This window comes from Balaenoptera borealis (assembly GCF_965194805.1).
Source record: "Balaenoptera borealis genome assembly, chromosome: 13".
Taxonomy (NCBI): Eukaryota; Metazoa; Chordata; class Mammalia; order Artiodactyla; family Balaenopteridae; genus Balaenoptera; species Balaenoptera borealis.
In genome coordinates, this window is record NC_138870.1 from 91,370,589 (window position 1) to 91,393,178 (window position 22,590).

The following is a 22,590-nucleotide window of genomic DNA, read 5'->3' on the forward strand; positions in this document are numbered from 1 at the left end:
TAAACAACATGTTACAACTTTATTAGATTCTTCTATTTTACTGGCTGTTTAGACTCAACTATGGCCTTAGTAACCTATAAGGTTAACATCTTTGGGTGTCACAGTATATAATACCTAATCTGAATAGGTGGCACAAGGACTAGCCAACCTGTCAACACACAGTAACCACTAACATCATAGCTGCGGCCATTTGATGCTTTTATAATAGTTTGATCATAAATGTAAAGATATCTGTATTATGTGAGGGTTCTCTGCTGCTGCTGTGCAAGTTATTATTCAAGAAAAGTCTGCCAGACTAGGCCTAATTAAAGATACCAGCTGATTCCATTTTTATAGGGAAGTCAAAAGTCTGCCTTATAGTTAGAATGACAAAGGTAGCAAGTCTACGCTGAATTACTTTCTCTTTTGGGTCCCTATCCCTACACCTCCACACATAACCCCTCCATAACGTGTCTCATTATCCATCTAACATCTTGCTATGACCCTTTTATATGCTCCAAGTAAGAATGGTATTTAGGGTTTTGCTCAGTGCAGGGGAAGGGGGTATATGAGTGGCTAAATGGACAAACTGACAGAGGGCAAAAAGAAACATTCCAAAACCTTCCTATTTAATACAATGTTCTTCATGACACCTCTCAGGCTGGAAACAGACGTTGGTGTAAAGAACTTCATTCTGATGATTAAAGACTTGTATGACTAAGTAAGGCAGTTTCTTGACTTATCCCCACCCCCTAACAGATTTTCCTAAAAACCTGTGGGATAATCAGGGAGGAAGCATATACATCCCTTTCCAAATGGAGGCATTGTGACTCCTCCCAGAAGGAAAGTTTACAACATGGGCTCCTGAATCAGGAGCCTCCCCGCCAGCCATTCTGGAACAGGCAGCTACACCTACACACCCTGGAACCTGTCAGGTCTCGAGTCTGACGTCTGAAAAGCGTTTCAGTCTACGTCCACTTCAGTGAGGGTCAGCGGTGTCCGGTGGCTGCGGTCAGGGTTCTATCCTTTGATAACAGCAATCGGTCTCAGTTTAATGGCCTTCTTGCTGATTCCGGCATCATGGCAGGTGTTCACCACATCAGTTACATTCTTATAGGACTCAGGTGCCTGCAGGGGAGGAAAAGTCGACTTAAAATGGAATCTTGAAAAGCATTAATCTTCACTTGTAATTTAAAAAATGCACATTCAAACAGTACTGAGTTGGTTTTGTTTTTTCTTTTTTCTGCCTATCAAATAGGCAAAGGTTTAAAAGATGCTTAAGCTCAGTGTTGGGAAGGCAGTAGTAAGATGACACTCTCATCTCGTTTTATATTTTTTCTGTATTTCTCTAAATTTCCCCAAAGAACATATATCACTTGTATAAGTAGGAAAAGCAGTAAATGTAATTGAATAAAGCATATACACTAACACCCAACTGGAAGGAAATGTACCAAATCATCCTGTTAGTGGTAACTGTCTTTGGATGGTGGAGTTACTGGCAATTTTGATTTTCTTTTCTTTTTTTTTTTTTTAAACTTTTCTTTCTTTCTTTATTTATTTATGGCTGTGTTGGGTCTTCGTTTCTCTGCGAGGGCTTTCTCTAGTTGCGGCAAGTGGGGGCCGCTCTTCATCGCGGTGTGCGGGCCTCTCATTATCGCAGCCTCTCCTGTTGCGGAGCACAGGCTCCAGACGCGCAGGCTCAGTAATTGTGGCTCACGGGCCCAGTTGCTCCGCGGCATGTGGGATCTTCCCAGACCAGGGCTCGAACCCGTGTCCCCTGCATTGGCAGGCAGATTCTCAACCACTGCGCCACCAGGGAAGCCGCCTTGATTTTCTTTCATTATATATTTCTACAGTTGTCAAAATTCCTGGAATGACCATGTATTACCTTCACAATAAGGAAAGGTTATTACATTCATGTATATAACACTATATATGTGTATGCATACATGGGTATACATACATACACATACAATTTATTTCTGTGAGTTTCTAGTAAGACCTCCCCCCTTCCTTCTGTCTTGCCACCATTAGAACAAATCTCACCACACACACCCTTTATCTCCATTCACGTCAACACAGCAAGCTTAGGTCTCTCAGACTGATTCCCGTGGGGCTCTGTACACACCCCTTTCTAGCCCATCTCCTATTCCTTTCCAGTTTCTGAAACATTTCCACTGTGGCCTCTGAACTCCTTCCACTGAGTCAAAGGCAAAGAACTTCTTCCTTTCTTCTTTAAACATTCCCTTCACTTTCTTGTTCTTGCTGAAACATGGACCTCCGCTGAGGATACTACTTCTGCTTCCAACTTTCTGAAGTGGTAGCTGTTTTCTCTCCCAAACTGGGTCATGCCATTAGGTTGAGAGGTGGGACAGGTGTCCTTGCTCTTCATGGTTCCTTCCAGACCATTCTCCCTCCTTTCTCCCAGTTTTGAATGTTGCAGTCACCATTTATACCACCCACTACTCTTCTTGCTGCAATCATCTGCTAGAGTCTGATCCCCATTGTTACTTGAAGTTTTCTAGCTCCTGGGTCACCCTCACCCTCTCCTGCTATAATTCAGAACGATTTCAATATCCAGGAAGAGGATTCTTTCAGTAACTTGCCTTCCTAGTTTCTTGATTCCCACTCCTTCAATGCTTACCTCAGCCATTCACTCCCAGAGTCATCCCCCAGAACTCTTCATTACCAATGATTACAACTCCTCCACAGTCTCAGCTCCCAGCATCCCAAACAGCCTAGGTTTCCACCTCCAACAATCCTTTAACCCCACAAGACCCACAATCCCTTTGCAACACCCTTCAACAACCTTGCTTCTCCTTTACTGTGCTGTACTTGCAACCCTGGTTAAAGGAAACTGAACATCTATTTGCACATCTATGCCTGCACCTATACAGTTGGATGTAGCTGAAAAACACCCAACCACTGAATTTAAGCTCAAGTGGGCCCTTGACGCTGCTGGCAATCACCCAAAATTTCACTAGGCCAATCACTTTCTTAGATGATGATTTTATACCTTCTCCTGCATCCTCACTCTCAGTTGCTGGCCCTACTTCCTATTACACTGAAAAAACAGAAACAACCAGAACAGCATCTCCATAAAGTCTCTTACCATATCTTCCCTGACTATCAGCATCTGTACCTTCTCTCCTTTTATTAAGGATGAATTACCTAAGCTCCTAGCAAAGACCAACCCCACCAGATCCCACCTCCTTTCATCTACTCAAGGACACTTCTCTAGTAATTCCCCACTCTTTCCTGCATCATCGATTTCTCTTCTAGATTCTTCTCAACCGCATGCAAACACATCAGTTAGATCATGTTATTCTTCTGCTCAAAATTCTCCCAAGTCTTCCCCTCACCTCACTCAGAGGAAGAGCAAAACTCCATTTGTAAAGGAAAAAACGAGGACTCACACGATCTGGCACCCCTACCTCTCTAATCTCCTCTCCCCCTTGCTCACTCCAGTCACACTGGCCTCCACACCGTTTCTTGAACCTCCAAGTATGATCTGGCCTGAGTTTCTGCACTTGCCATCCTCCCTGCCTGGAAAGCTTACCCCTAGATACCCACATAGCCTGTTCCCTTACCCCTCTCAGGTCTTCACTCAAATACCACCTCACTACACCCTATCTAAAACTGCACCCACTCCCAGTCTGTCCCTATCCCCCTTCCCATTTTTACTTTGTAGCACTTACCATCACTCTACACACTACATTTTACTATTTGGTAAGTTTCACAGGAAAGGATTTATGTTTGTTTTGTTCACTGCAATATCCCTAGCACCTAGAACAGTTCCTAACTATAGCAGATGTTTAATAAGTATTAGCTGGATGAGTGAAAAAAATCATATATAAAATGTGCAAGTAAAAAGTATACCAAATGTTAATAGTGGTTATCTCTGGTTGGTGGAATTCTAGATGTTTCTTTATTTGTATTTTCTAAAACCTCTTAATTAAAATCAGGTGAAAAATTAAGTTGTAAAAAAATAAAGCTTTGTCATACTCTTTAACTCAGTAATTCTGCTTTTGAGATTTCACTCTAATCATTAAAACATCTGGAGGAAAGCTTCATGCATGAAGACTCACAGTACAACTTAATTTAGAGTAGCAAAGATGTGGAAACTACTTGAATATCCACTATGGGCAGAAACTTAGTACTTAGCTAGTAGAATATTTCTCAATCGTTAAAAAATGACGTAAACAATATCACAATAATGTGTTAAATTTAAAAAAGGACTATAAAATGTTTGTAAACTATGATTATAACCAGTTTAAAAAAGCATTTAGGGAAAAAATGGCAATAAGCATCTTAAAAAAGGAGGTAATAGTTATGTCAAGGCACAGAATTTTTGGATGACAATTTTTCTTTTCTCTTAAACTTTTAAAAGGAAGTTATGTTGCTTCTAATTTAAATATGTACATATGTGTACATATACATACATGTAATTTAAACAAAATCTTTGCTCCCTTATGAATCAAAAAAACCCATTTTCTCAATCATTTCCCCCCTACCTTTTCAAATTTGCTTTCAAATTTAACTGTTAAGTATACAGTTGTGCAAAAGAAAGGTTAAGATGAGTCAGCTCAAACTAAGTTTAAAGCTTTTAATATGTAGACAAAGACTATACATGAATGGTAAAAATCATTCTTATGGACCCAGCTCATTATTAACCTCCAAACAAAAGAGAAAACAATGATAGACTGTAACTGAGGTTATTTTTTAAAAAAACATTTCTATTAGCAATACTAAAAATTGCTGTCTCCGTGTACTGGCATAAATTATAAACAGTTTTATGCTGAATACTTATCAAAATTTCACTTACCTCTTCCATAACCAGCTTGGGTGAGGCAACACGGATTGCAATTCCCATGTCTGCCAATTTGTCTAGGACATCTTGGAAATCTAAATTACGCCTTGACTTTGCTCGGGACAGTGCACGGCCCTAGATTGGGAAAGGAATGAACTTCATTTATAAATTCTGAGCTCCAATTTATGTTCAATCCCAGCAATTATTTAAACCCTTAGGATCATATGCCTTTTCCTTGACTTCTTTTTAAACTAAAAAAAGAAATAAGAGAGTCTTTTTCTATTTAATCAACCCCGTAATGTGCTTTTTGTTGTAAGACTCATCCTTTTGGAAGACAAATTTACATCTACAAAGCATTTAGCATTTAAAGACTTAGTTTTGTGTATCTAATCACTATTAATTATCAATTACATACAAATATGTTAATTTAAAATTGTAATCAGTATGTCTATCATCACAAAAACTTTGTGCTCTTTGTGGTTTAAAACAGTTTCTCCACCTTAGCACTTGCTGACATCTCGGATGAGGGAGCTGCTGTGGGGACTGTCCCCACGTTATAAGATGCTGAGCGGCATCCTTGGCCTCTACCCACTAGATGCCAACAGCACAATTCCCCTCCCCCACTGCGACAACAGAAAATGCCCTGAGACACTGCTAATGTGTGTGGGGAGATGGTTTTGATCACTGGGTTAAAGTTAGGAGTTGGGAGGCAACTGGAAATGAGAAAGGATCAGAGGAAAAAACGTAGGGTTAATATATATGTGAGGGTCTGTCCTACTGAGAAGATATCATAGACAGTTTCTATTTTCCACTCCATCACCAGCTAAGAACTCTGATGGCTTAGAAGAGCAGTTGGAAAACTGGTTTGTGGGCCAAATCTGGCCTACTACCTGTTTTTGTAAATACAGTTTTATTAGCACACAGCAATACCTCTTTGTTTATGTATTGTCTACGGCTACTTTTCTACTAAAATGGCACAATAGAATAGCTGCTACAGAGATCTTACAGCCCCAAAAGCCTAAAATATTTACTGTCTGGTGCTTTATAGAAAGTCTACCAACCCCTGGCTTAGAAGAGGCAATATATTGAAATAGGTGTGCAGTCTACACATGGGTCCTGATTTGCAAAATGGGGCATATCCTCCAAATCTCGAGTGCACCCACCCAGTAAGGAACAAATTATGCTAATGGCTAGGTCTGTGAATCACTGAGATACACTGTGATGTAAATTTGCATCAGGTAAAGTTTTATCAGTTATGCTAGTGTGACAACTTCTCAATCTGGATTTTGTGGACTCACAGAGTTGAGGAACAGTCCCTGGCCGTACAATGACCCCACTAAGGTCGAGATACTTGGTGACCTCAGTTAGTTCACTAGACAGTATATATTACGGGGATAAATTCAGGTAGAAGACAAGACAAACCCAAACCTCAACTTTGTTAACGCTCAACCAAGTACATTTACCTGTCAAAATGCAAAACAATGACTACATTGAAGAGAACATTTCTAAGTAAGTTTCTGTTTTCATAACTCACCGCTCCATGACAAGTTGTTCCAAAGGTCTCGGTCATGCCCTGCTCAGTGCCAGTGAGAACATAGCTACAGGTTCCCATGGTGCCGCCAATGAGCACTGGTTGTCCAGTGAGCTGAGGAAGCACACAAATCAAACATGTTACAATTTAGAAAAGCATGAGCTTTCTATGTCTGAGATTTAAATTTCCTCTTGCATTGGAGGACTGTGGAGAAACCAGGGCCTTTAAATGCACTGTTCTCACAACTATATTAAGATATTATTTTGATTCTTTGATAGTTGAGAGGGAAGGGAAGAGGATGGGAGGAAAAATGTGAGGACCAGGAAGGCAGCAGAAGACAGGCTTAAGGTAAGAGCAAAGCAAAACTCAAATGTGTAGTGAAGTGTTTTTAGGAAGAACCATCCTGAGCAAGGCATCTGCCCTCTCAGGCTTGTTTCCTCATCTGTGAAATGGTAGGTTAAGGGTCTTTCTAACTCTATCACAGCCAGACACCAAAAGGATAAGAGGAATGAAACAGACTGAGTTTAATCTTAATCCTGTCTTCTAATCATTCAAAGGCCTTAAAAAGATAATCTTAGTGCATCTTAATGGAGTAGAATAGTCTCCATGCAGCATTACAGCACACTGCAAGCACAGATGATGGGGGGAGTCATGTTTCAGAGAAGACTGGAAATCACTGTTCTCATGGATGACAGACTGTTTTCTTTTCACAATTGCTGCTTTCCTGTTTAAATTCTTACGTATTTAGAACTGTCTAAGTCATGCCCCCACTGCTTAAAACCACAAATGGCTCAGTACGTACTTGGTAATCAACCGCAATGAGGGGATGGTGAGGAGGGAAAGCTCGGGTGGATCCCTTCCTGTGTACTAACAGAGTCCGTTCCTTTCCATCCACCACATGCTGTTCTACTTTGGCAATATTGTGAGAAACATCATAGATCACATGTAGGTCCAAGTCATCAGGGGTTGTGTTGAAGACCTTGGCAAAAGCCTAAGGGAAAAAGCTTACGTTAAAAGTGGCAGAACCAGCTCTTCAGAACTTATCTTATTGATTTTGGAAGGTCTGTTGGAAGGGAGTGAGGGATTTAAGAGTTCAAAAATAGCAGAATTATTAATTTTCACGTAAAGGACAAAAACTGTCTTTAGACCACAGAGCAAACTCCACTCCATAAATTCCAACTAGTCTTGACGGAACCTGTCAGAGGTGCTTCTTCTTCAGCCTTCTGAATCTCAGTGAACGGCACTTCTACCCTCTCCGCTGCTCAAGGCAAATTCCAGGAATAATTCTGGCTTCTCTTCTCCCCTCTCCTGATACCCTGCTGAGTTAGCTTAAGGACACACCAAAAGCTTGGACACTTTGCCAATATTTTGAATATCTATTACATACATTTCCAAAACCAAATTCTACAGGCTTTGATTTGAATACACTATGTTTTAAATTACTTAACTTCATCGTGTATAACTGGGAACAGACAAGCAACCTCAACTGTACCTGACGGGTTAAGAAGGTCATGGAAGAGCGGTTGACCCAGGCATAGTTCCCAGCCGCTGCCATTCCCTTCAGGTAGTCCTGACCCTCTGCGGAAGCGATTCGAGCACAAGCCAACTGACGGTCATTGACTATAATCTTGTCTCTCTTCATGGCTTTTTCCATAGCTACCAGCGCATCTGAAAGGAGAGAGAGCAACAAGTCCAAACCAGCCAGCTTTCCCTTTATAATTCAGATTTATTGCAGAAAGGTGGGCTACATTCAAAACCATTCTACAAAGAAACAAGTAAAATACAATTTTCCCTTTAAAGTGTTTCTGAGCTCATATATTTATTGGTCAAGATATATTTACTGAGAATCTTCTGTCAGAGCTATGTGACACAATATATGCGGGCTCCAAAGAGAACACCTGCCCTCCAGGACTTGCAAGGGGAATGGAAGGTGGTCTGAGTTACTCCTTTCCTGGCATGTGCATGAATGAGAAGTAATAAAATACGTTTCATTGCCATCATGGTTTTTAAAAATAATTTTTAGTGACTTAACCTAAAAGAACTGGAGACAAGTTGCTAGACCTTCTGCATGCAAATCAAATCCATGATAAAGTGTAGAGCAGAACTCAGTAAAAGTTCAGAAATACTAGTCAATGCTCCATATATTTGCTAGACAAAATATTCTAACAGGCCAGGCTGGCACAAATTATTAGATTCCCATAGAACGAAATGTACATAACAAGGATGAACCATAATTGCAATTTAGAGTTTACAGTAATTTCCATGTGTCTATATAACTTTTTCTATATTCATAAATCCTTTCACTCATCGTACAAACGGTCCAAAGTGACCTTTCTACTATTTCCCTGCCTCCTGCTTTTGTTCACACTGTCTTCCGGTCATGAATGTTCTGCGTGTGTGATTGTTCAAACTGCATATGTTATGTGTCCATGAAGTCATCTCTAAAATCTTTTCCCTAAACACTTTATTTTGTCTCTTCCATAGTATTTTATCAATTACTATACCTTCTGTCTTTACTTTTTCTTCTTAATGAACATGACATCTCTCGCATGAGACAATTTGAGGGCGGAGCCCTTGCTATTTCATCTCTGAATCCACTGTAACACCTAATCTTGCAGTACAGGTAGGTGTCTAAGACATATTCCAGCATATATCATAAACTCTACAATTTAAAGTCTTTATTGCTCTTTCTTGGCCAGACAGTAATAGTAACCTGTAAGAGTAAATATGGTAACTGGAGCCTCTGACAACACCATATGAAATAATTATTATTCCCATTTTTTTCAGACAAGTAAGTTAAGGCCCAGTGAAGTTAATTTCTGCTAGTTAGGAAAACCAGGGTAAAAACCTGCACAGTACAGTTCCAGCACTTTCTCCCTTTAATCTCTATGTGGCTCCCCACAAAATGTACATTTTAGCACCAAGCCAAAAATTAGGTCCAGAATGTACCTGTGGCTACTTGGTGGCCCAAGCCTCTGCTTCCACTGTGGATCATCACACACACCTGTCCCTTATGGTCGATACCCATTTTCTTAGCGGCATACTCATTGAAAATCTCATCCACAACCTGGATTTCTGCATAGTGGTTGCCTGCTCCCAGAGTCCCCAACTGCAAATGTGAGAATGTCTGATAAAATAGCTGCTATTCAGGTTTGAAAAAATTCATTTGCAAAGCAAATAGGTAAGAAAAACCCAATAAAAACAAAAAGATAACCACACAAATAGTGTAACAAAAGAACTTCTAAGCTTAGAAATGCTTCATTCATTTAAAGTAATATCCCACACAACTAAAATAACGTAGACCAGTTCCTGGTTTATTATATCATTATCTGCTTGAGGTACAGCACATTAAAAGCATCATAAACGAAAACTCGAACCACCAAATGGCTCACAGGACAATTTAAACATCATGGAGAGAAGGGTCAAATTTTGGGGTGAACTCTGGTGAATGTTGACTCTTACACAAAGTCCAAGTTCAAATGATTTTTGCAATATCTGTGAGTTCACTGACACCTACCACTATCCATCACTGGAAGAATACATCCCATAACTGGAGCTAACAGATGCTTTACGGACCCAAAGAATGGCAGTGTTGGAACAGTCTTAGAGACTGCCTAGTTTTAACTATCTCAATTTTCGGATGAGAAAATGAGACCCAGACAGGCGAAAGAGACTTGCCCAAGGTCACAGTGAATTTAGTGGCAAAGCCATCACAATTTGCTGTAAATTTCAAACATCTGGTATATTTTTATCTCATGGACACCATGAACCGACAAGGTGTCTGTTGTCATCTTGGATGCTAGAAAACTTTCAGCCAAATCTGTAGATTGTCAAAGTTTGTACATATGCAATTTTGGTATACATTTTAAGCCTTATAATCATATCCCATTTTCCTCCCATCCACTTCTAATTCATGATATCTTGTTTTATTTTATGAACATCTGCAAGCTCCTGATAGCTTTTTAAAAGATTAAGAATGAAGCATAAACAAACAAATTTGTGTTCCTTTTGATGTGAAAAAAGCTGGGGTACATTTACTACATGGAAGACAGATTTCTTTTTTCCTCCCAACCAAAACAAAATATGAAAAAACTGAACACTTCCCCTCCAAAGCGAGTGTTACCTGGGGCAGGCCTCTCTTCTTAGCCCTGGCAGAGACCTTGTTGGGGTCGGCCTGCAGCATCCTCCCGTACTCCTCACAGTGCTCCTTGTCTTCCGCCCAGGCGTAGCCTTCTCTCAGGGACCAGTCCACGCCCATCTCCAAGGCCTCCTCCAAGTCTCTGAGTGAGTAACAAGGTGCAGATCATTTCACAGCCAAGGCAGATCAAAATCTAAAGATGACCACATCTCAAAGGTCAAAAGAAAGTCCTGTACTGACTATTGCCTGTGTATCAGGCATCGTGCTAGATGTAGTTCATGCTCTCAGCAACTCTAGTTTTTTGAGGAAAAGCAGTTACATAAGTAATTGAATATTAAAATTATAAATGCCACATTACAGCTGATTATCGTTCTTGACGTTTACACAGCCCCTACTTTTCAAATCCTATTTCTCTCTCTGATCCTGAATTCTATGAGGTGGTGATTAAGCAGCCACAGAAAATTTATGACCATCATCAAACATCATTATCTACCACCGACTTTACTACAGCTACACTAACTTTTCATAGTAACTTATGAAAAATTACAACTAACAAACAAAGCTATCTCAATGTCCTCAGGCCACACCGGTTAAATTTTAAGGTCTATTCCCACCTTCACAGAAGTACTACGTCGCTTTACTGCACCTGCACTTTGAAGCTGAGGTGCACACACGTTAAACCCTTAGAAGGAAAAAGCTCTGATCTTCACCTAAGGTTTAGCCCTCTTCCAAAATACCACCCGGAGGGCTTCCCTGGTGGCGCAGTGGTTGAGAATCTGCCTGCTAATGCAGGGGACACGGGTTCGAGCCCTGGTCTGGGAAGATCCCACATGCCACGGAGCAACTAGGCCCGTGAGCCACAACTACTGAGCCTGCGCGTCTGGAGCCTGTGCTCCGCAACAAGAGAGGCCACGATAGTGAGAGGCCTGTGCACTGCGATGAAGAGTGGCCCCCGCTTGCCGCAACTAGAGAAAGCCCTAGCACAGAAACGAAGACCCAACATAGTAATCAATCAATCAATAAATAAATCTTTAAAAAAAAAAAAAAAACAAAATACCACCCGGAGAGATTACAATGATCAATGGGCCCTCACCACAACAGCCCATTTCAAACATTACTTATTAGGACAAAATTCCTATCTAAAATATTTGTAAAGATGCTTGGAATTTATATAGATGCTCCAGGTATGCTTTTCAAAGTGGGACTGCATGTCAGGGACCACATAAAAATCACAGAATAAGCATCTTCCAAATGTATCAATTTTACTCCAAGTTTTTTTGTTTTATTTTTTGGCAAAGGGGAGTTGTATAACAGGTAATAGCTAAAAACATTTTAATATTAACGTCTGTACATATATTTGAATAGAATGTAAAATTCACATGAACTTTAAGATAAAACAGAAGATATTAATGATACATACTTATTAAGCACACCCTTCTGCAAAGTGTAAGGGGCACAGCTTTACATGAGCTATGACAGTACATCAACGGCCATGTAAAAGGTCACTGTGCTGTAGCTTTACACTGAATTTTCTACTTTGGAAATACACAACATCTTAGGTGAAGAACACACTCAGTGCTATCATCCAAAAAGGAAGGTTGTCAATAAATACAGGTTCACTGACAAAGGACAGTGGGGTTCAGAATACAGCCTCTGAAGCCAAAGGATCCTTGGTTTGAATCCTGACTTTACTTACTAGCTTATTTACTATTATCTCTTTAAACTTCAGTCTCCCTTCTTGTGAACAAGGAGTAATATTAGGGTTATTATCTACACAAAATGATATACACCTACACTACAGCACAGTGCTCTGCATACAGGAAGTGCTCAGTAAACATCAGTGGATATTATTCTATTATGAATTCTACCATATGTCAAAGGCTGTCATGATGAACATGAATTGACTAATGTCTCTAATGAACGTTATAGACCTCATGCTTAAAAAAACAATTTGTTACCACTTCCTCAACAGTGACTGAACAATCCCCATCTCCGAAGTGTCCTACATTGGAAATGAACGTGAGGGTCATGAGATTATTATCTCTCACTCCCTTTACTGGCAACTTTTGTTCTTACTTGGCATTCATTGGGATGACGCCTTTTGACCCCACCCCAACAGGAATGTGGTCAAACATAGCTTGGGCAAGTTGCTCCTTCACAGGCTGGACATCACTTTCGTCTAAACTGGTTCTTAGCAAGCGGACACCACAGTTGATGTCAAATCCGACACCACCTACAAAATAGGAAAAGTTAGTCAAATATTAGCGAAACCAGGTAGTTAGGCTTTGTTACTTGTGGTTTCCCACTATTAATAAAGGGTTTAAAAGACAGCCACTCTTTTAAAAATAGCTATGTTTTAAAGGAGCCAACAAAGTGGTTCTCTGTGGGTAAAGTCTGATGACAACAAAATTTAAAGTAAATACATACTAAAGGTACTTTGTGGGTCAAGGAGGCAGTAATGAACAACAAGTAACATCTAGACTAGAGATTAAAATTTGAATTACGTGCTTCTCTTTTTTTCTTGATCACTCTTGTCAGGGGTTTATGAATTCTATTAGTCTTTTCAAAGAACCAACTTTTGGCTTTGTTGATCCTTACCACTGTATATTGTTTCATTAATCTTGCTCAATTATTTCCACCTTTCTACATTTTCTGGGTTTAATTAGTTGTTCTTTTTCTAACTTTTTGAGATGGATGCTTAGATCATTGACACTGCAGCCTTTCTTCTTTTCTAATTTGTGCACTGAAGGCTATATACTTCTATCCAAGTATGGCGTTAACAGTAACCCACAATTTTTAAACAGGTATTTTTTAAATTAACGTCAGTTAAAATTATTCTGTAGTTTCCATTACAATTTTTTGTTTTTGACCCATGGGTTATTTAAATGCATATTGCTTAACTCATAAACATGTTTCATTTTTCCCCAAGTTTTTATTGTTATTAGTGATTTCTAACTTAATTCCGCTGTGGTAGGATAGTATCTTCTATATCAGTGGTTCTTAGGTGTGACCCAGGGATTCTTTCAGGCCTTTACGATTAATTGTATAACAATGCTAAGACATTATTAGCCTTTTAAATGTATTCTCTCTACTGTCTACTGAAACTGAAGTTTTCCAAAGGCTACATGACGTGATAACATGCTTGCTCTGAGGGGTAATGAGACATGTCCTTGTGTATTATTGTTTCTAAATTTTCTCAGTTTTAATTTCCAGTAAGGTAAACATTGATAAAAGCCTTTGAGATCAACCCTCAATAATTTTAAGAACGTAAAGGGGTCTTGAGCCCAAAGTTTGAGAACTGCTGCTGTATGATTTCCATGCTTTGAAATTTGAGACATGCTTTACGGTTCAGTATATGGTCAATTTTGGTAAACATTCTGTGTGCACTTGAAAAGAATGTGTACTCTACAGTTCTTGGATGCACTGTAATGTGGATGCATGCACAACCACACATGTATATGAGAGATCAAGGTGTCAAGTTTGTAACAGGATTGTTCAAATCATCTGTGTTCTTACTGATTGAAATCTGCCTTTTCCTCAAGAGAAAAATAGTGCTAAATGTTGGGCTCACGTATCTGCACTTTTCGTCTAGATCTTAGCCTCACAAGTTCTTACTGCCTCTGTAGTTTTTATATGGTTTCAACAGATGTGTTTTTGGCTCTGTTTTAAAAATTTCACGCAGCTTTTCTCATTGTTCTCGGCAAAGGATTGTCTGAAGTGACCTTGTCCACTGCTGCTGGAGGCAGAGCTCTCAAGACACAACTCAAACTTTCATCTTTTTTTCGGCCTCTGAACGCAAAGATATTACTTCCGGTGTGAAACATTTTCAGTGAAAGCACACCACAGCAGAAAAGAAGTATACAACTACAAGTGACTAATAATGATGCTAATGAGAGTAAACACTTATCAAGTACTTCCTATGTGTCCAGCATTGTTGTAAGTATTTTAACACAGCTTAATGAATTTAATCCTCACAATAATGCTATGTAGTAAGTAACATTATTAACTCCAATTTGCCTAAGAGATAACTGGGACACAAAGAAGATGCAAAATTTGCCAGGGAAGTGTTTCAGTTTCTTTTGTAGCCAACGTCTGAATAGTGCCTGGCACACAGTAGGAGCCCAAATAATTTTAAATAAGTATATGCTTTACTTGATATTTTAATAGCCTCTGAGTGTCCACAATTAATTCTCTCAGTAAGTGGGGAAAAGAAATGATAGAATACGGTGAGGCTGACATTCACACACAAAATGCAGCCGTGCTCTATTTTAGAAAGGCTACGATTCTGAGAGAAGCTACACACCTGACAGCAGACATGCACAGTGACCTTACCTGGGGATACCACTGCTTCAGGGTCATTCATATCAAAAGCTGCCATATTCCCAATAGCAAACCCATAACCTGAATGGACATCGGGAAGCCCAATGGATCGCTGAAAGAGAATTAGAAAATAAAATACAGCTATCTCACTGGCACTCTGGCTGCCTGAGAGACCTGACACTAACTCTCAAATAGGCTGGGGGGCTGAAGCCTTCCCTAAATCAAGATTCTGTTTTCATGAAATCTTCTCTATTGGTGGAAATTAGGTGTAAAAATTCCTAATCATAAAGCCAAATATAGCAGGAAAAACTTTTTTACAAAGTCTGACATTAACTAAGAAAACTGAAAAGAGAAAAAAGCCTTAGTACCACATGATATAGGAGGACCACATACTAACTTTAACGCATTATTACATTTTAAAGATGATTCTTAGACATTGACAGACTGTGGTCATGTCAGGCTGACAGGAGGAAAATACCTGATTTACACAGGTCTTTAGTGTTTAAGCAATCAGAGACAAATGTAATCCATTTGATGGTATGAAAACTGTACAATTTCTACATCTGGGGCCTAGAAAAGGATACTGACCCAGGAAGAATGCAGGTCAAAACATGGTAGGAATACATGCAGACACCTGGACACTTACGAGTTCCTTAAATGCACAAGCCATGTCTTTTCATTTCTCCTCCCAAGTGCCCAGCAGAGAAACCGGCATAAAGACCTCAAAAAATGTCTGTCGAATGGATTTAACATCTACCTCTAATGGGGGAATCTGAATGTAGACTCGGGTGAGGGTCCCACTTGTACCATCCAGTTCTATCCCCACCATCGCCACCACCCTCCTTTTCCAGTCATATCCACAACAGCTATATTGCCCTTTGTCCCTCCCCTCAGTCCTAACCCTTACACTTCTTGCCAATCTTTCTCCAATCAACCTCTTGAATGAGGCCACAGTGAAACTTTCACTGGTGGTAAACTGATATAAGAATAATGTGTACAACAAGAAAACAAAATCTACTTCAAAGGTTCTCAAACACTTATAGATTCTGGCTAAAGGCAACCAGAAACAGATGTTACCCAAACTCAGTTACTTCTTTAAATTCCATGGTTATTTCTAGATGTTTGAAGGTCACTGTCTAAATGACACCACTATCAGTTAGGCATGGCCATTCATCCATTCAACAAACTTTCAGACTAAAAAAAAATATGAGTGATTAAAACTGTGAACATAGACTCACATGAACAATCCCAGGCAGGGCGGCCACATTGCCAATTTGTTTCATGGCTGGCAGGAAGCCACCAACACCTGAAAACAAAATTTTAATATTAGAAAAGAGGACATATTTGATTTTTAGCTGAAGTGTATTCATACTTTTCTAGATTGCGTTAATGAAGGGGTAGTGGTTAGGACTGCTAAAACAACGAAGCATAGAAGGGTGTTTGCGATGAAGCGGAGAAGGCGGCAGCACACGCACAGGAAGGCAGTGAGGGCAACCAGACTAGTCACAAACGTGCTGTCAGTATTCTGTGCATACCATGGAGGACTGCTTGCAAATGCTGTACAGGGAGATGTGAGACACAATCGTTATACCTTATGTTGTCAACATAAAAAAAGGGTTCTTTTAACTGTTCATAATATATATCCAAAAAAAAGTACTGGTTTTATTCTAAGTGACAAAGAAGGGCAACCTGGAAGAGTTGGGAAAACACTGGATGGAGAGTCAGGGGATCTGGGGTTCTAATCTCAGCTCTGTCACTGGCTGTGTGTCATTTCAGACAAGTCAGCACACCCTGGTTGGGGGGGGGGGCGGTGAGACTTATTTATTTTAGGTTTGTTGACTAAAAAAATAAAAGGGTTAAAACTAGATTTCTATTCCACCATCACCACTAGAATGTTATATTACAGTTTTATATATTTATCTCTAAACCTCCCTGTAGTCTTACAAGATAGGTGTTATAAACTCTCTTTTACAGATGAGATAACTGAAGTTCAATGAGGCTAATCAGTACACTGACTTTGTAATCAGACACTCCTGGATCTGAATTCTGGTTCTGTCACTGAGAGACTGTGCAACCTTGGACAAATTAAAATGACTTAACTTCACTCAGCCTTGACTTAAACATCTGTAAAATGGAGATATCCTCTTAGAGCTACTTTAAGAATTACATGAGATAATCTATGTAAAGTGCCTGGCACATAGTAAGTGCACAATAAATGGTAGCTCTTGTTATTACCGTCCGAGGTTAGGTGCAAAACCAACCAGGTCCATCCAGCTCCAAGTGCTTTCTAAAAGGCCAGGTGGCTAACAATGTGATCACGAATAAGTAACGGGGTTTTCGTCTCATTTGAAGTCTTGATCATTCCTTGACAACATTTTTGTATTTTTAAATTATAATTATTTGAGTTACCATTTTTCAGGCCACAAGGTAGACACTACTTGTACTGCCACATGTCAAACTCTAATTTACTTACCACCACCTCGACAGGCATTCCTTAATTCTTCAAACATTAATTTTTCCAGAGCATCATTCACATAGAAAACTCCTTCAACCTGGTACCAAAGAAAAGGAAGAATTATCACATGGACCTGATGTATATAAGTACAAGACAGAATACAAACACTGTAGGCAATATTTATTTTGCTTTACTCTTTATAAAACACTTTCACGCTACCTTAAACAAGCAGAAAACTTCCTACAAGATGTTCCCATCTTTAAATATATCTTAAAAGTGTATTTTACAATGTTCACAAATCATTTTGTTTATTCTCCTACTCTCATAGGCCATATTTAAAAGTTCAACAGGTAAAATATTTTGTGTGTATGCGTGAGATAAAGAAACGTCTTCCAACAATGCTCTCACTAAGGCCAAAGGTCTCAGTATTCTTGTGCTTCTAAAATATCTGTAGGTTTTGAAAAAAATAAATGAATCAAAAACTCAGACCTAAACATAAAAATGCAGTCATCTGAGTGAACTGATGAGGATTATAATTTTTGTGACTTTCTGTTTGAATTAAAAAAAAAAATCCCACAGGGACTCAGAGGCAAAGAATATAGAAATCAATTTTCACTGCAAACTAAAGGAGCTGTTACAGTGGAGGATTACTGGACTGAATGTCAATATTATGACATAATATGAGTGTGTTTCGTGTTTGGTAATTGCAATCATTGTTGCTTTTGTTGTGGTCATCCATGTACAATGCTTGGTGTCAGTCTATCTCTTGTAAAAATAAAATACAGTGTGTGTGTATGAAAAAAAAAAAGACAAAAAAAACATACGCTTAAAAATATAACAGTTTCAGTGTTGACAAGCTTAGAATAAAAGTAAAATGCTGTTATGCCATCTAATTATAGATAAAAAGACAATCCTTAAAAAAAAAAAAAAAAATGCAGTCATCTGACCTAAGTGTACTTTTTCTAGGTCTAAGACAACAGCACACTACACTACACTTTACTGTGTCCTATTCTGATTTACAAATCTGTACTTAGGTAAACAGTGAGTAGAAAAAATGTTAACAGGTAGCTATATAGCTGTGTGCTTAGTTTTACCATCTATGTAATTTTAAGAGAATAAAAAAGCTTGACAATAGAGGCACACAAAGGGCAATGGAAGACATGATTATGTAACACCAATATTAATATCAGAGATCAAATATTATGAAGGATCTGCCTAGCATTGAAGAACCAAAGATTTAACAATCATCTGGACAAGGAAATTTATTTAACAGAAAGATGACTTCTGCATCTTACCACTGCATGAATAACAATACCAGTTACGGAAAATGTCTCAATTTTCCAAAGGGCCACATTTATTAATTCACCAAACATTTGCTGAGGACTCATTATGTGTCAGGCACTGTACTGGGAAGTAGGGGAGACACAGAGAATATGCAAGATCATGATTTTGTGGAACTTCTAGTCTAGCATGAAGCCCAGACTAGAAAATGTAGAGGGCAATGAGGCAAGTGCTGTAATAGAAGCACAGAGTACTACGGAAGAATCTGATGAAGAAGGGGCTCAACAGTCTAGGGAGGCGGTAGCCGGGGCGGGGGTGCGCTTCACAGTTTGTTCATTTTTTGTGAACACTGAGCTGGCTCTTTAAAGACAAGAGACATTACTGGAGCAGCAGCAACACATTTAAGAGCTGAATGGAAAGATGACATAAAGATGGGAGAGAAGTATTTTTAAGGAACAAAGAGGAATTTTTAGTGCAGCACACGGTTCTTACAGGAGGAATGGAGATTAACCAAGAGAGACAGGGAATTGTAAGTGTGAAGTTCACTACTCTCATGAGAATGGGAATACAACACAAGCCTAGCATAAAGGTCAGTAACTTTTTAAGAGCAATATATCAAGATTTCAACTCTCCATTCCCGAGGGGTGGTAGTAAAGTGTTGTCCAAATAGTTAAACCGGAACTGCCTAGCAAAAATCAGACTTGCCCCCAGGCGGAATTAGCAGCAGTGTGTGCATCAAAAGTTAAGCCAGAACTGCTGACAGAACATAACAGTGTGTGTTACAATCTTCTTAGGATGATATGTTTTTTATTTTCTACTCCCTGCAGGGAACCGGATTCCATAAAAAGAAACTAGCCAAAGGAAAAAACAGAGCAAAAGGGAGGTTTGCGACTATGGGCTTTTTCTCCGCTCAGCGTCTAGCTAAGTGCTTTGCTCATAGGGGGCGCTCAATAAGTTTTAATATTGAGTAAAAGGGTGGAGTGGCTATCAGGAACTTTTACCAAGACGCAGGATCACAAATCTTCAATACACTTGCAGGGCACCTAAAGGGATTTCAAAAGCCGTCTAACAACATATGCACCAAAACCTCACAAATGCCTTCTTCTTCACTTTAATGGAAGACCATGAGCACAAATGACAAGGAAGCCCAAGAGATACAGAGACCTGGCTTTCAAACTCTCTGGTATCGGGCTCCCAAGTCTCCATCGGGAATACGTCATCCTGTCAGAGGAAAAAGAAGGGAACTGGACATCACGTCTTAGCTGAGCTTCTACTGGGTGAGTAAAGGAAGCCGTGTAACCGACTCACGCTCAAAGCCCTACTGCGAAGAGCATATTAAAAAAAAAAAAAAAAAACTGCCCTGTGAACTTTCTAGGTTGCCACGAGAAGCAAGATCGTTGTATTAAAACCCCGCGCATGTCAATTAAAAAAAAAACAAACCCAACACGGAGCAGTGAATGCCAGAAACTTGGTTCAGCGAACACAGGTCAGTAAACGTTATATAAATGACCGGCATGACTCAGAGGAGCGGAGTTCAGTTCAGTCCCAGCAACTGCACCCGGACTGGCTGTGCCACCTAGTAAAAGCCCACTAATGTCTCTAAGGCTCAGGGACGTAACACCTCTCATGGTTCATGAGACTTCTGTGTGAAGACGCTTTGCAAAGGCCAATTTCGTATTTACTGGGATTCCCTGGACACACTCCGCTTTGCTCGTCCTCACGGTTCGGGGACCTCTCCATCTGGGAGGTGGGGCCGGCATAGGTTGGGCAGCCCCGGAGGCGGGAGGGGTGGGTGGGGTGGGAGTTGGGGGATGGGAGGAACTCTGCTGGGGGCGGGGGTCTCCCCGGCGCGCAAGGAGTCGGGAGGTCTCGGAGGAAACCGGGCCGGGTGGGTAGAGACACGCCGCGGGCCCCCAGCCGGGAAGGCCCCGGCACCGGGTCCTGCTTCCCCGCCTCACCTGCATGTTGGGCACGAAGCCCTTCTTGATTCTCCAGCAGCTTTTATTGACCTTTTCCAAGAACTGCAGTTCATCGTTATAACTGCGGCTCATGGCGGCGACAAGAGTGGCGAAAACTCCCGGCTTCGCTTTGAAGACCCGCTGCCGCGTTGTCCCGCTAACCGAAACACCACCTTCCGGAACCCAACGCGCAGGCGCGGCCAGCTCCACGGCAGGATGGGCGACGGCTAGCGCCGAGGCTCAAACCTCGTCGCACCAATCGCTCTTTTTTTTTTTTTGTTAGACTGTCCTCTAGCGTTTACCTTCTTGGATGTTAACTAGTCATTTTTTTCTAGGCCAAAGCTAAGCTAAATGCAGTACAGTAGTTTTTAGTATGATCTAGTTATCCTTCGTTTTGGAAGTGTTTTCCAGCACTGAAAAACACACTGAATCGGGATCAGGTCCAGTTGTTCTAAAGAATCCGTCTGCTTGGAGTTTACATCCCTAGTAGTGAGGGGGAAGAAATGTCTGCAGCTGAGAAAGAGAAACATGTTTAAATATATACCACAACGGAAATTTTGTAATGTTTCAGAATGAATTTGTGAACACGTTAAATAACTTTTCTTTCAAAAAAGGTCATTCCAAAGAATGAAACGTGACAGTTTATCATTTATTCCAACAACACTGACAGGGCCATCTATTACGGGGGCATCTATTGCTATATTACGAGCAATACGAAGATGAGTAAATGGCAGTCCCTATGGATAGCCAGAGCTTCCCAGTCCAGCCTTCTGTGATGACTAAGTACTCTGTGATTGTGCTTTTATCCAGTGTCGCTTCTTCACAGTAATAAGTGAGCTTTAAGCGCCTTCGGTTTCTAATCCTACCTCATGTAAAGAACAGCGACTTTGAAATCAGAAAGGCTTGGACTGAATTTTTACCTCTGCTGTTTACTGGCTTTGTGTGATTCATCTCTTTTAACCTTTGTTTCCTTATCTATAAAATGGGATCATAATTCTTCACAGAGTGGCTGTGAGGATTAAATGAAATGACACTTGGTAAGCCCTCCAGTAAACAGCTCTCTTCCATTCCCCCACTGGATTTTTGTCAGCACCACAAATGCAAAGTGTGGTTTCTATTAATTTCCTACATTAACCATACGGGTTCCCCTTTCCTCCTCTTCTGCCCCAATTTCGCCCCATTGATTGGTTGCTTTAACTTAACCTACTGTGATTTATCTAGGTTTAGTACTCTTCAATGCCATTTCATTTAATTTGAAAGGGAAAACAGCCTAAAACTTAAACAAGTGATACAACTTTTAGAGTTTCCTGTGTTCACTCTGTTTCTCTCTGGAAACATCTAAAGAGACAACATATTCCCTTTTTAAATCAAGGATTTAAAATTCTTGAAATTCTTGAATTCTGTACAAGCTCAGTTTGTGTTAACGTTAAGGACACTAAATTTTCTTTTTACCAGTCTTATTTTATTAAAAAAAAAGTCTGGGGCAAGAAAATTTGCAAATAAAAAGGCAAAATTGACATTGATAGAAAACAATTTTAATTAAATACAGGGGACAGTAACGGTAAATATAAAACATAAAATCCAATATGCAGCGAGGGGGGAACCCTAGAGAGCTGAAGGGGCTGAAGGGATCTCCGCTGATAACCACTGATGCAAATCTGTATTTGAGAGTTTCTCATGCACCTCCTTAGAAGTACATGCCTCACTCTTGGCCCCAGAATCTCATAGACACAGGAACACACAACATGCACTCAAACATGAACACACATTCAAACATATACCCCTCCACACACATGGGAACACACACATCCCAACTGAGCTCTTTCGCCCTGTTTGCCTCCCTCTACATCCATGAGGGCTTGAAAAAGAAAACTTCCAGCAATTCGCAAGGGCTTTACAATTCCTGTGTGTACCATCTTCCTGCTCTGGGTTTACACGAGCTGTGGGATTAAGGGCCATTTACTTCCTGGAGTGGACTCCAAACAGGCAGTCAAGGGGCTGGCTTCCCCCTCCACTGTCCACTTATCAGGTTCAGAGCTTCCCAACCATGGAAACTTGGCTGCTGCTTTAAGGACGTTTTATACTTCAGGTCGGTGGAAATCAAAAGGAAACCCTGAA

At 40.2% G+C, this 22,590-nt stretch overlaps 2 protein-coding genes across 2 annotated transcripts in view; both read right to left on the reverse strand.

Moving 5' to 3' along the window:
* RTCB (RNA 2',3'-cyclic phosphate and 5'-OH ligase) lies at positions 1 to 20,705 on the reverse strand. The gene is made up of 12 exons (XM_082348959.1): positions 20,473 to 20,705; positions 17,252 to 17,330; positions 16,017 to 16,084; positions 14,791 to 14,890; positions 12,535 to 12,691; positions 10,444 to 10,600; positions 9,270 to 9,429; positions 7,813 to 7,988; positions 7,123 to 7,311; positions 6,324 to 6,434; positions 4,805 to 4,924; positions 1 to 1,107 (listed from the first exon to the last, which is right to left on the reverse strand). Exons 1-12 carry the CDS (start codon positions 20,563 to 20,565, stop codon positions 1,000 to 1,002), a joined length of 1,518 nt encoding a protein of 505 aa, XP_082205085.1. The 5' UTR covers positions 20,566 to 20,705; the 3' UTR covers positions 1 to 999.
* A 1,280-nt stretch (positions 20,706 to 21,985) lies between these two features.
* Positions 21,986 to 22,590, reverse strand: part of BPIFC (BPI fold containing family C) — a 59,384-nt gene continuing 58,779 nt past the window's right edge. The window contains exon 16 of the mRNA XM_082348943.1: positions 21,986 to 22,585. Within this exon, the coding sequence (XP_082205069.1) occupies positions 22,463 to 22,585 (123 nt within the window). The 3' untranslated portion in view covers positions 21,986 to 22,462. The remainder of the gene's footprint in view (positions 22,586 to 22,590) is intronic.

What these genes read in the sequence shown, in the direction of transcription:
- RTCB (XM_082348959.1), bottom strand. Translation starts at nt 20,565, where the DNA reads ATGAGCCGCAGTTATAACGATGAACTGCAGTTCTTGGAAAAGGTCAAT. An exon ending in CCCTGCCTGGGATTGTTCAT is followed by an intron (nt 14,891 to 16,016) that starts GTGAGTCTATGT and finishes ATTCTCTTTCAG; the next exon opens with CGATCCATTGGGCTTCCCGA. An exon ending in AGAAGAGAGGCCTGCCCCAG is followed by an intron (nt 9,430 to 10,443) that starts GTAACACTCGCT and finishes TCACATTTGCAG; the next exon opens with TTGGGGACTCTGGGAGCAGG.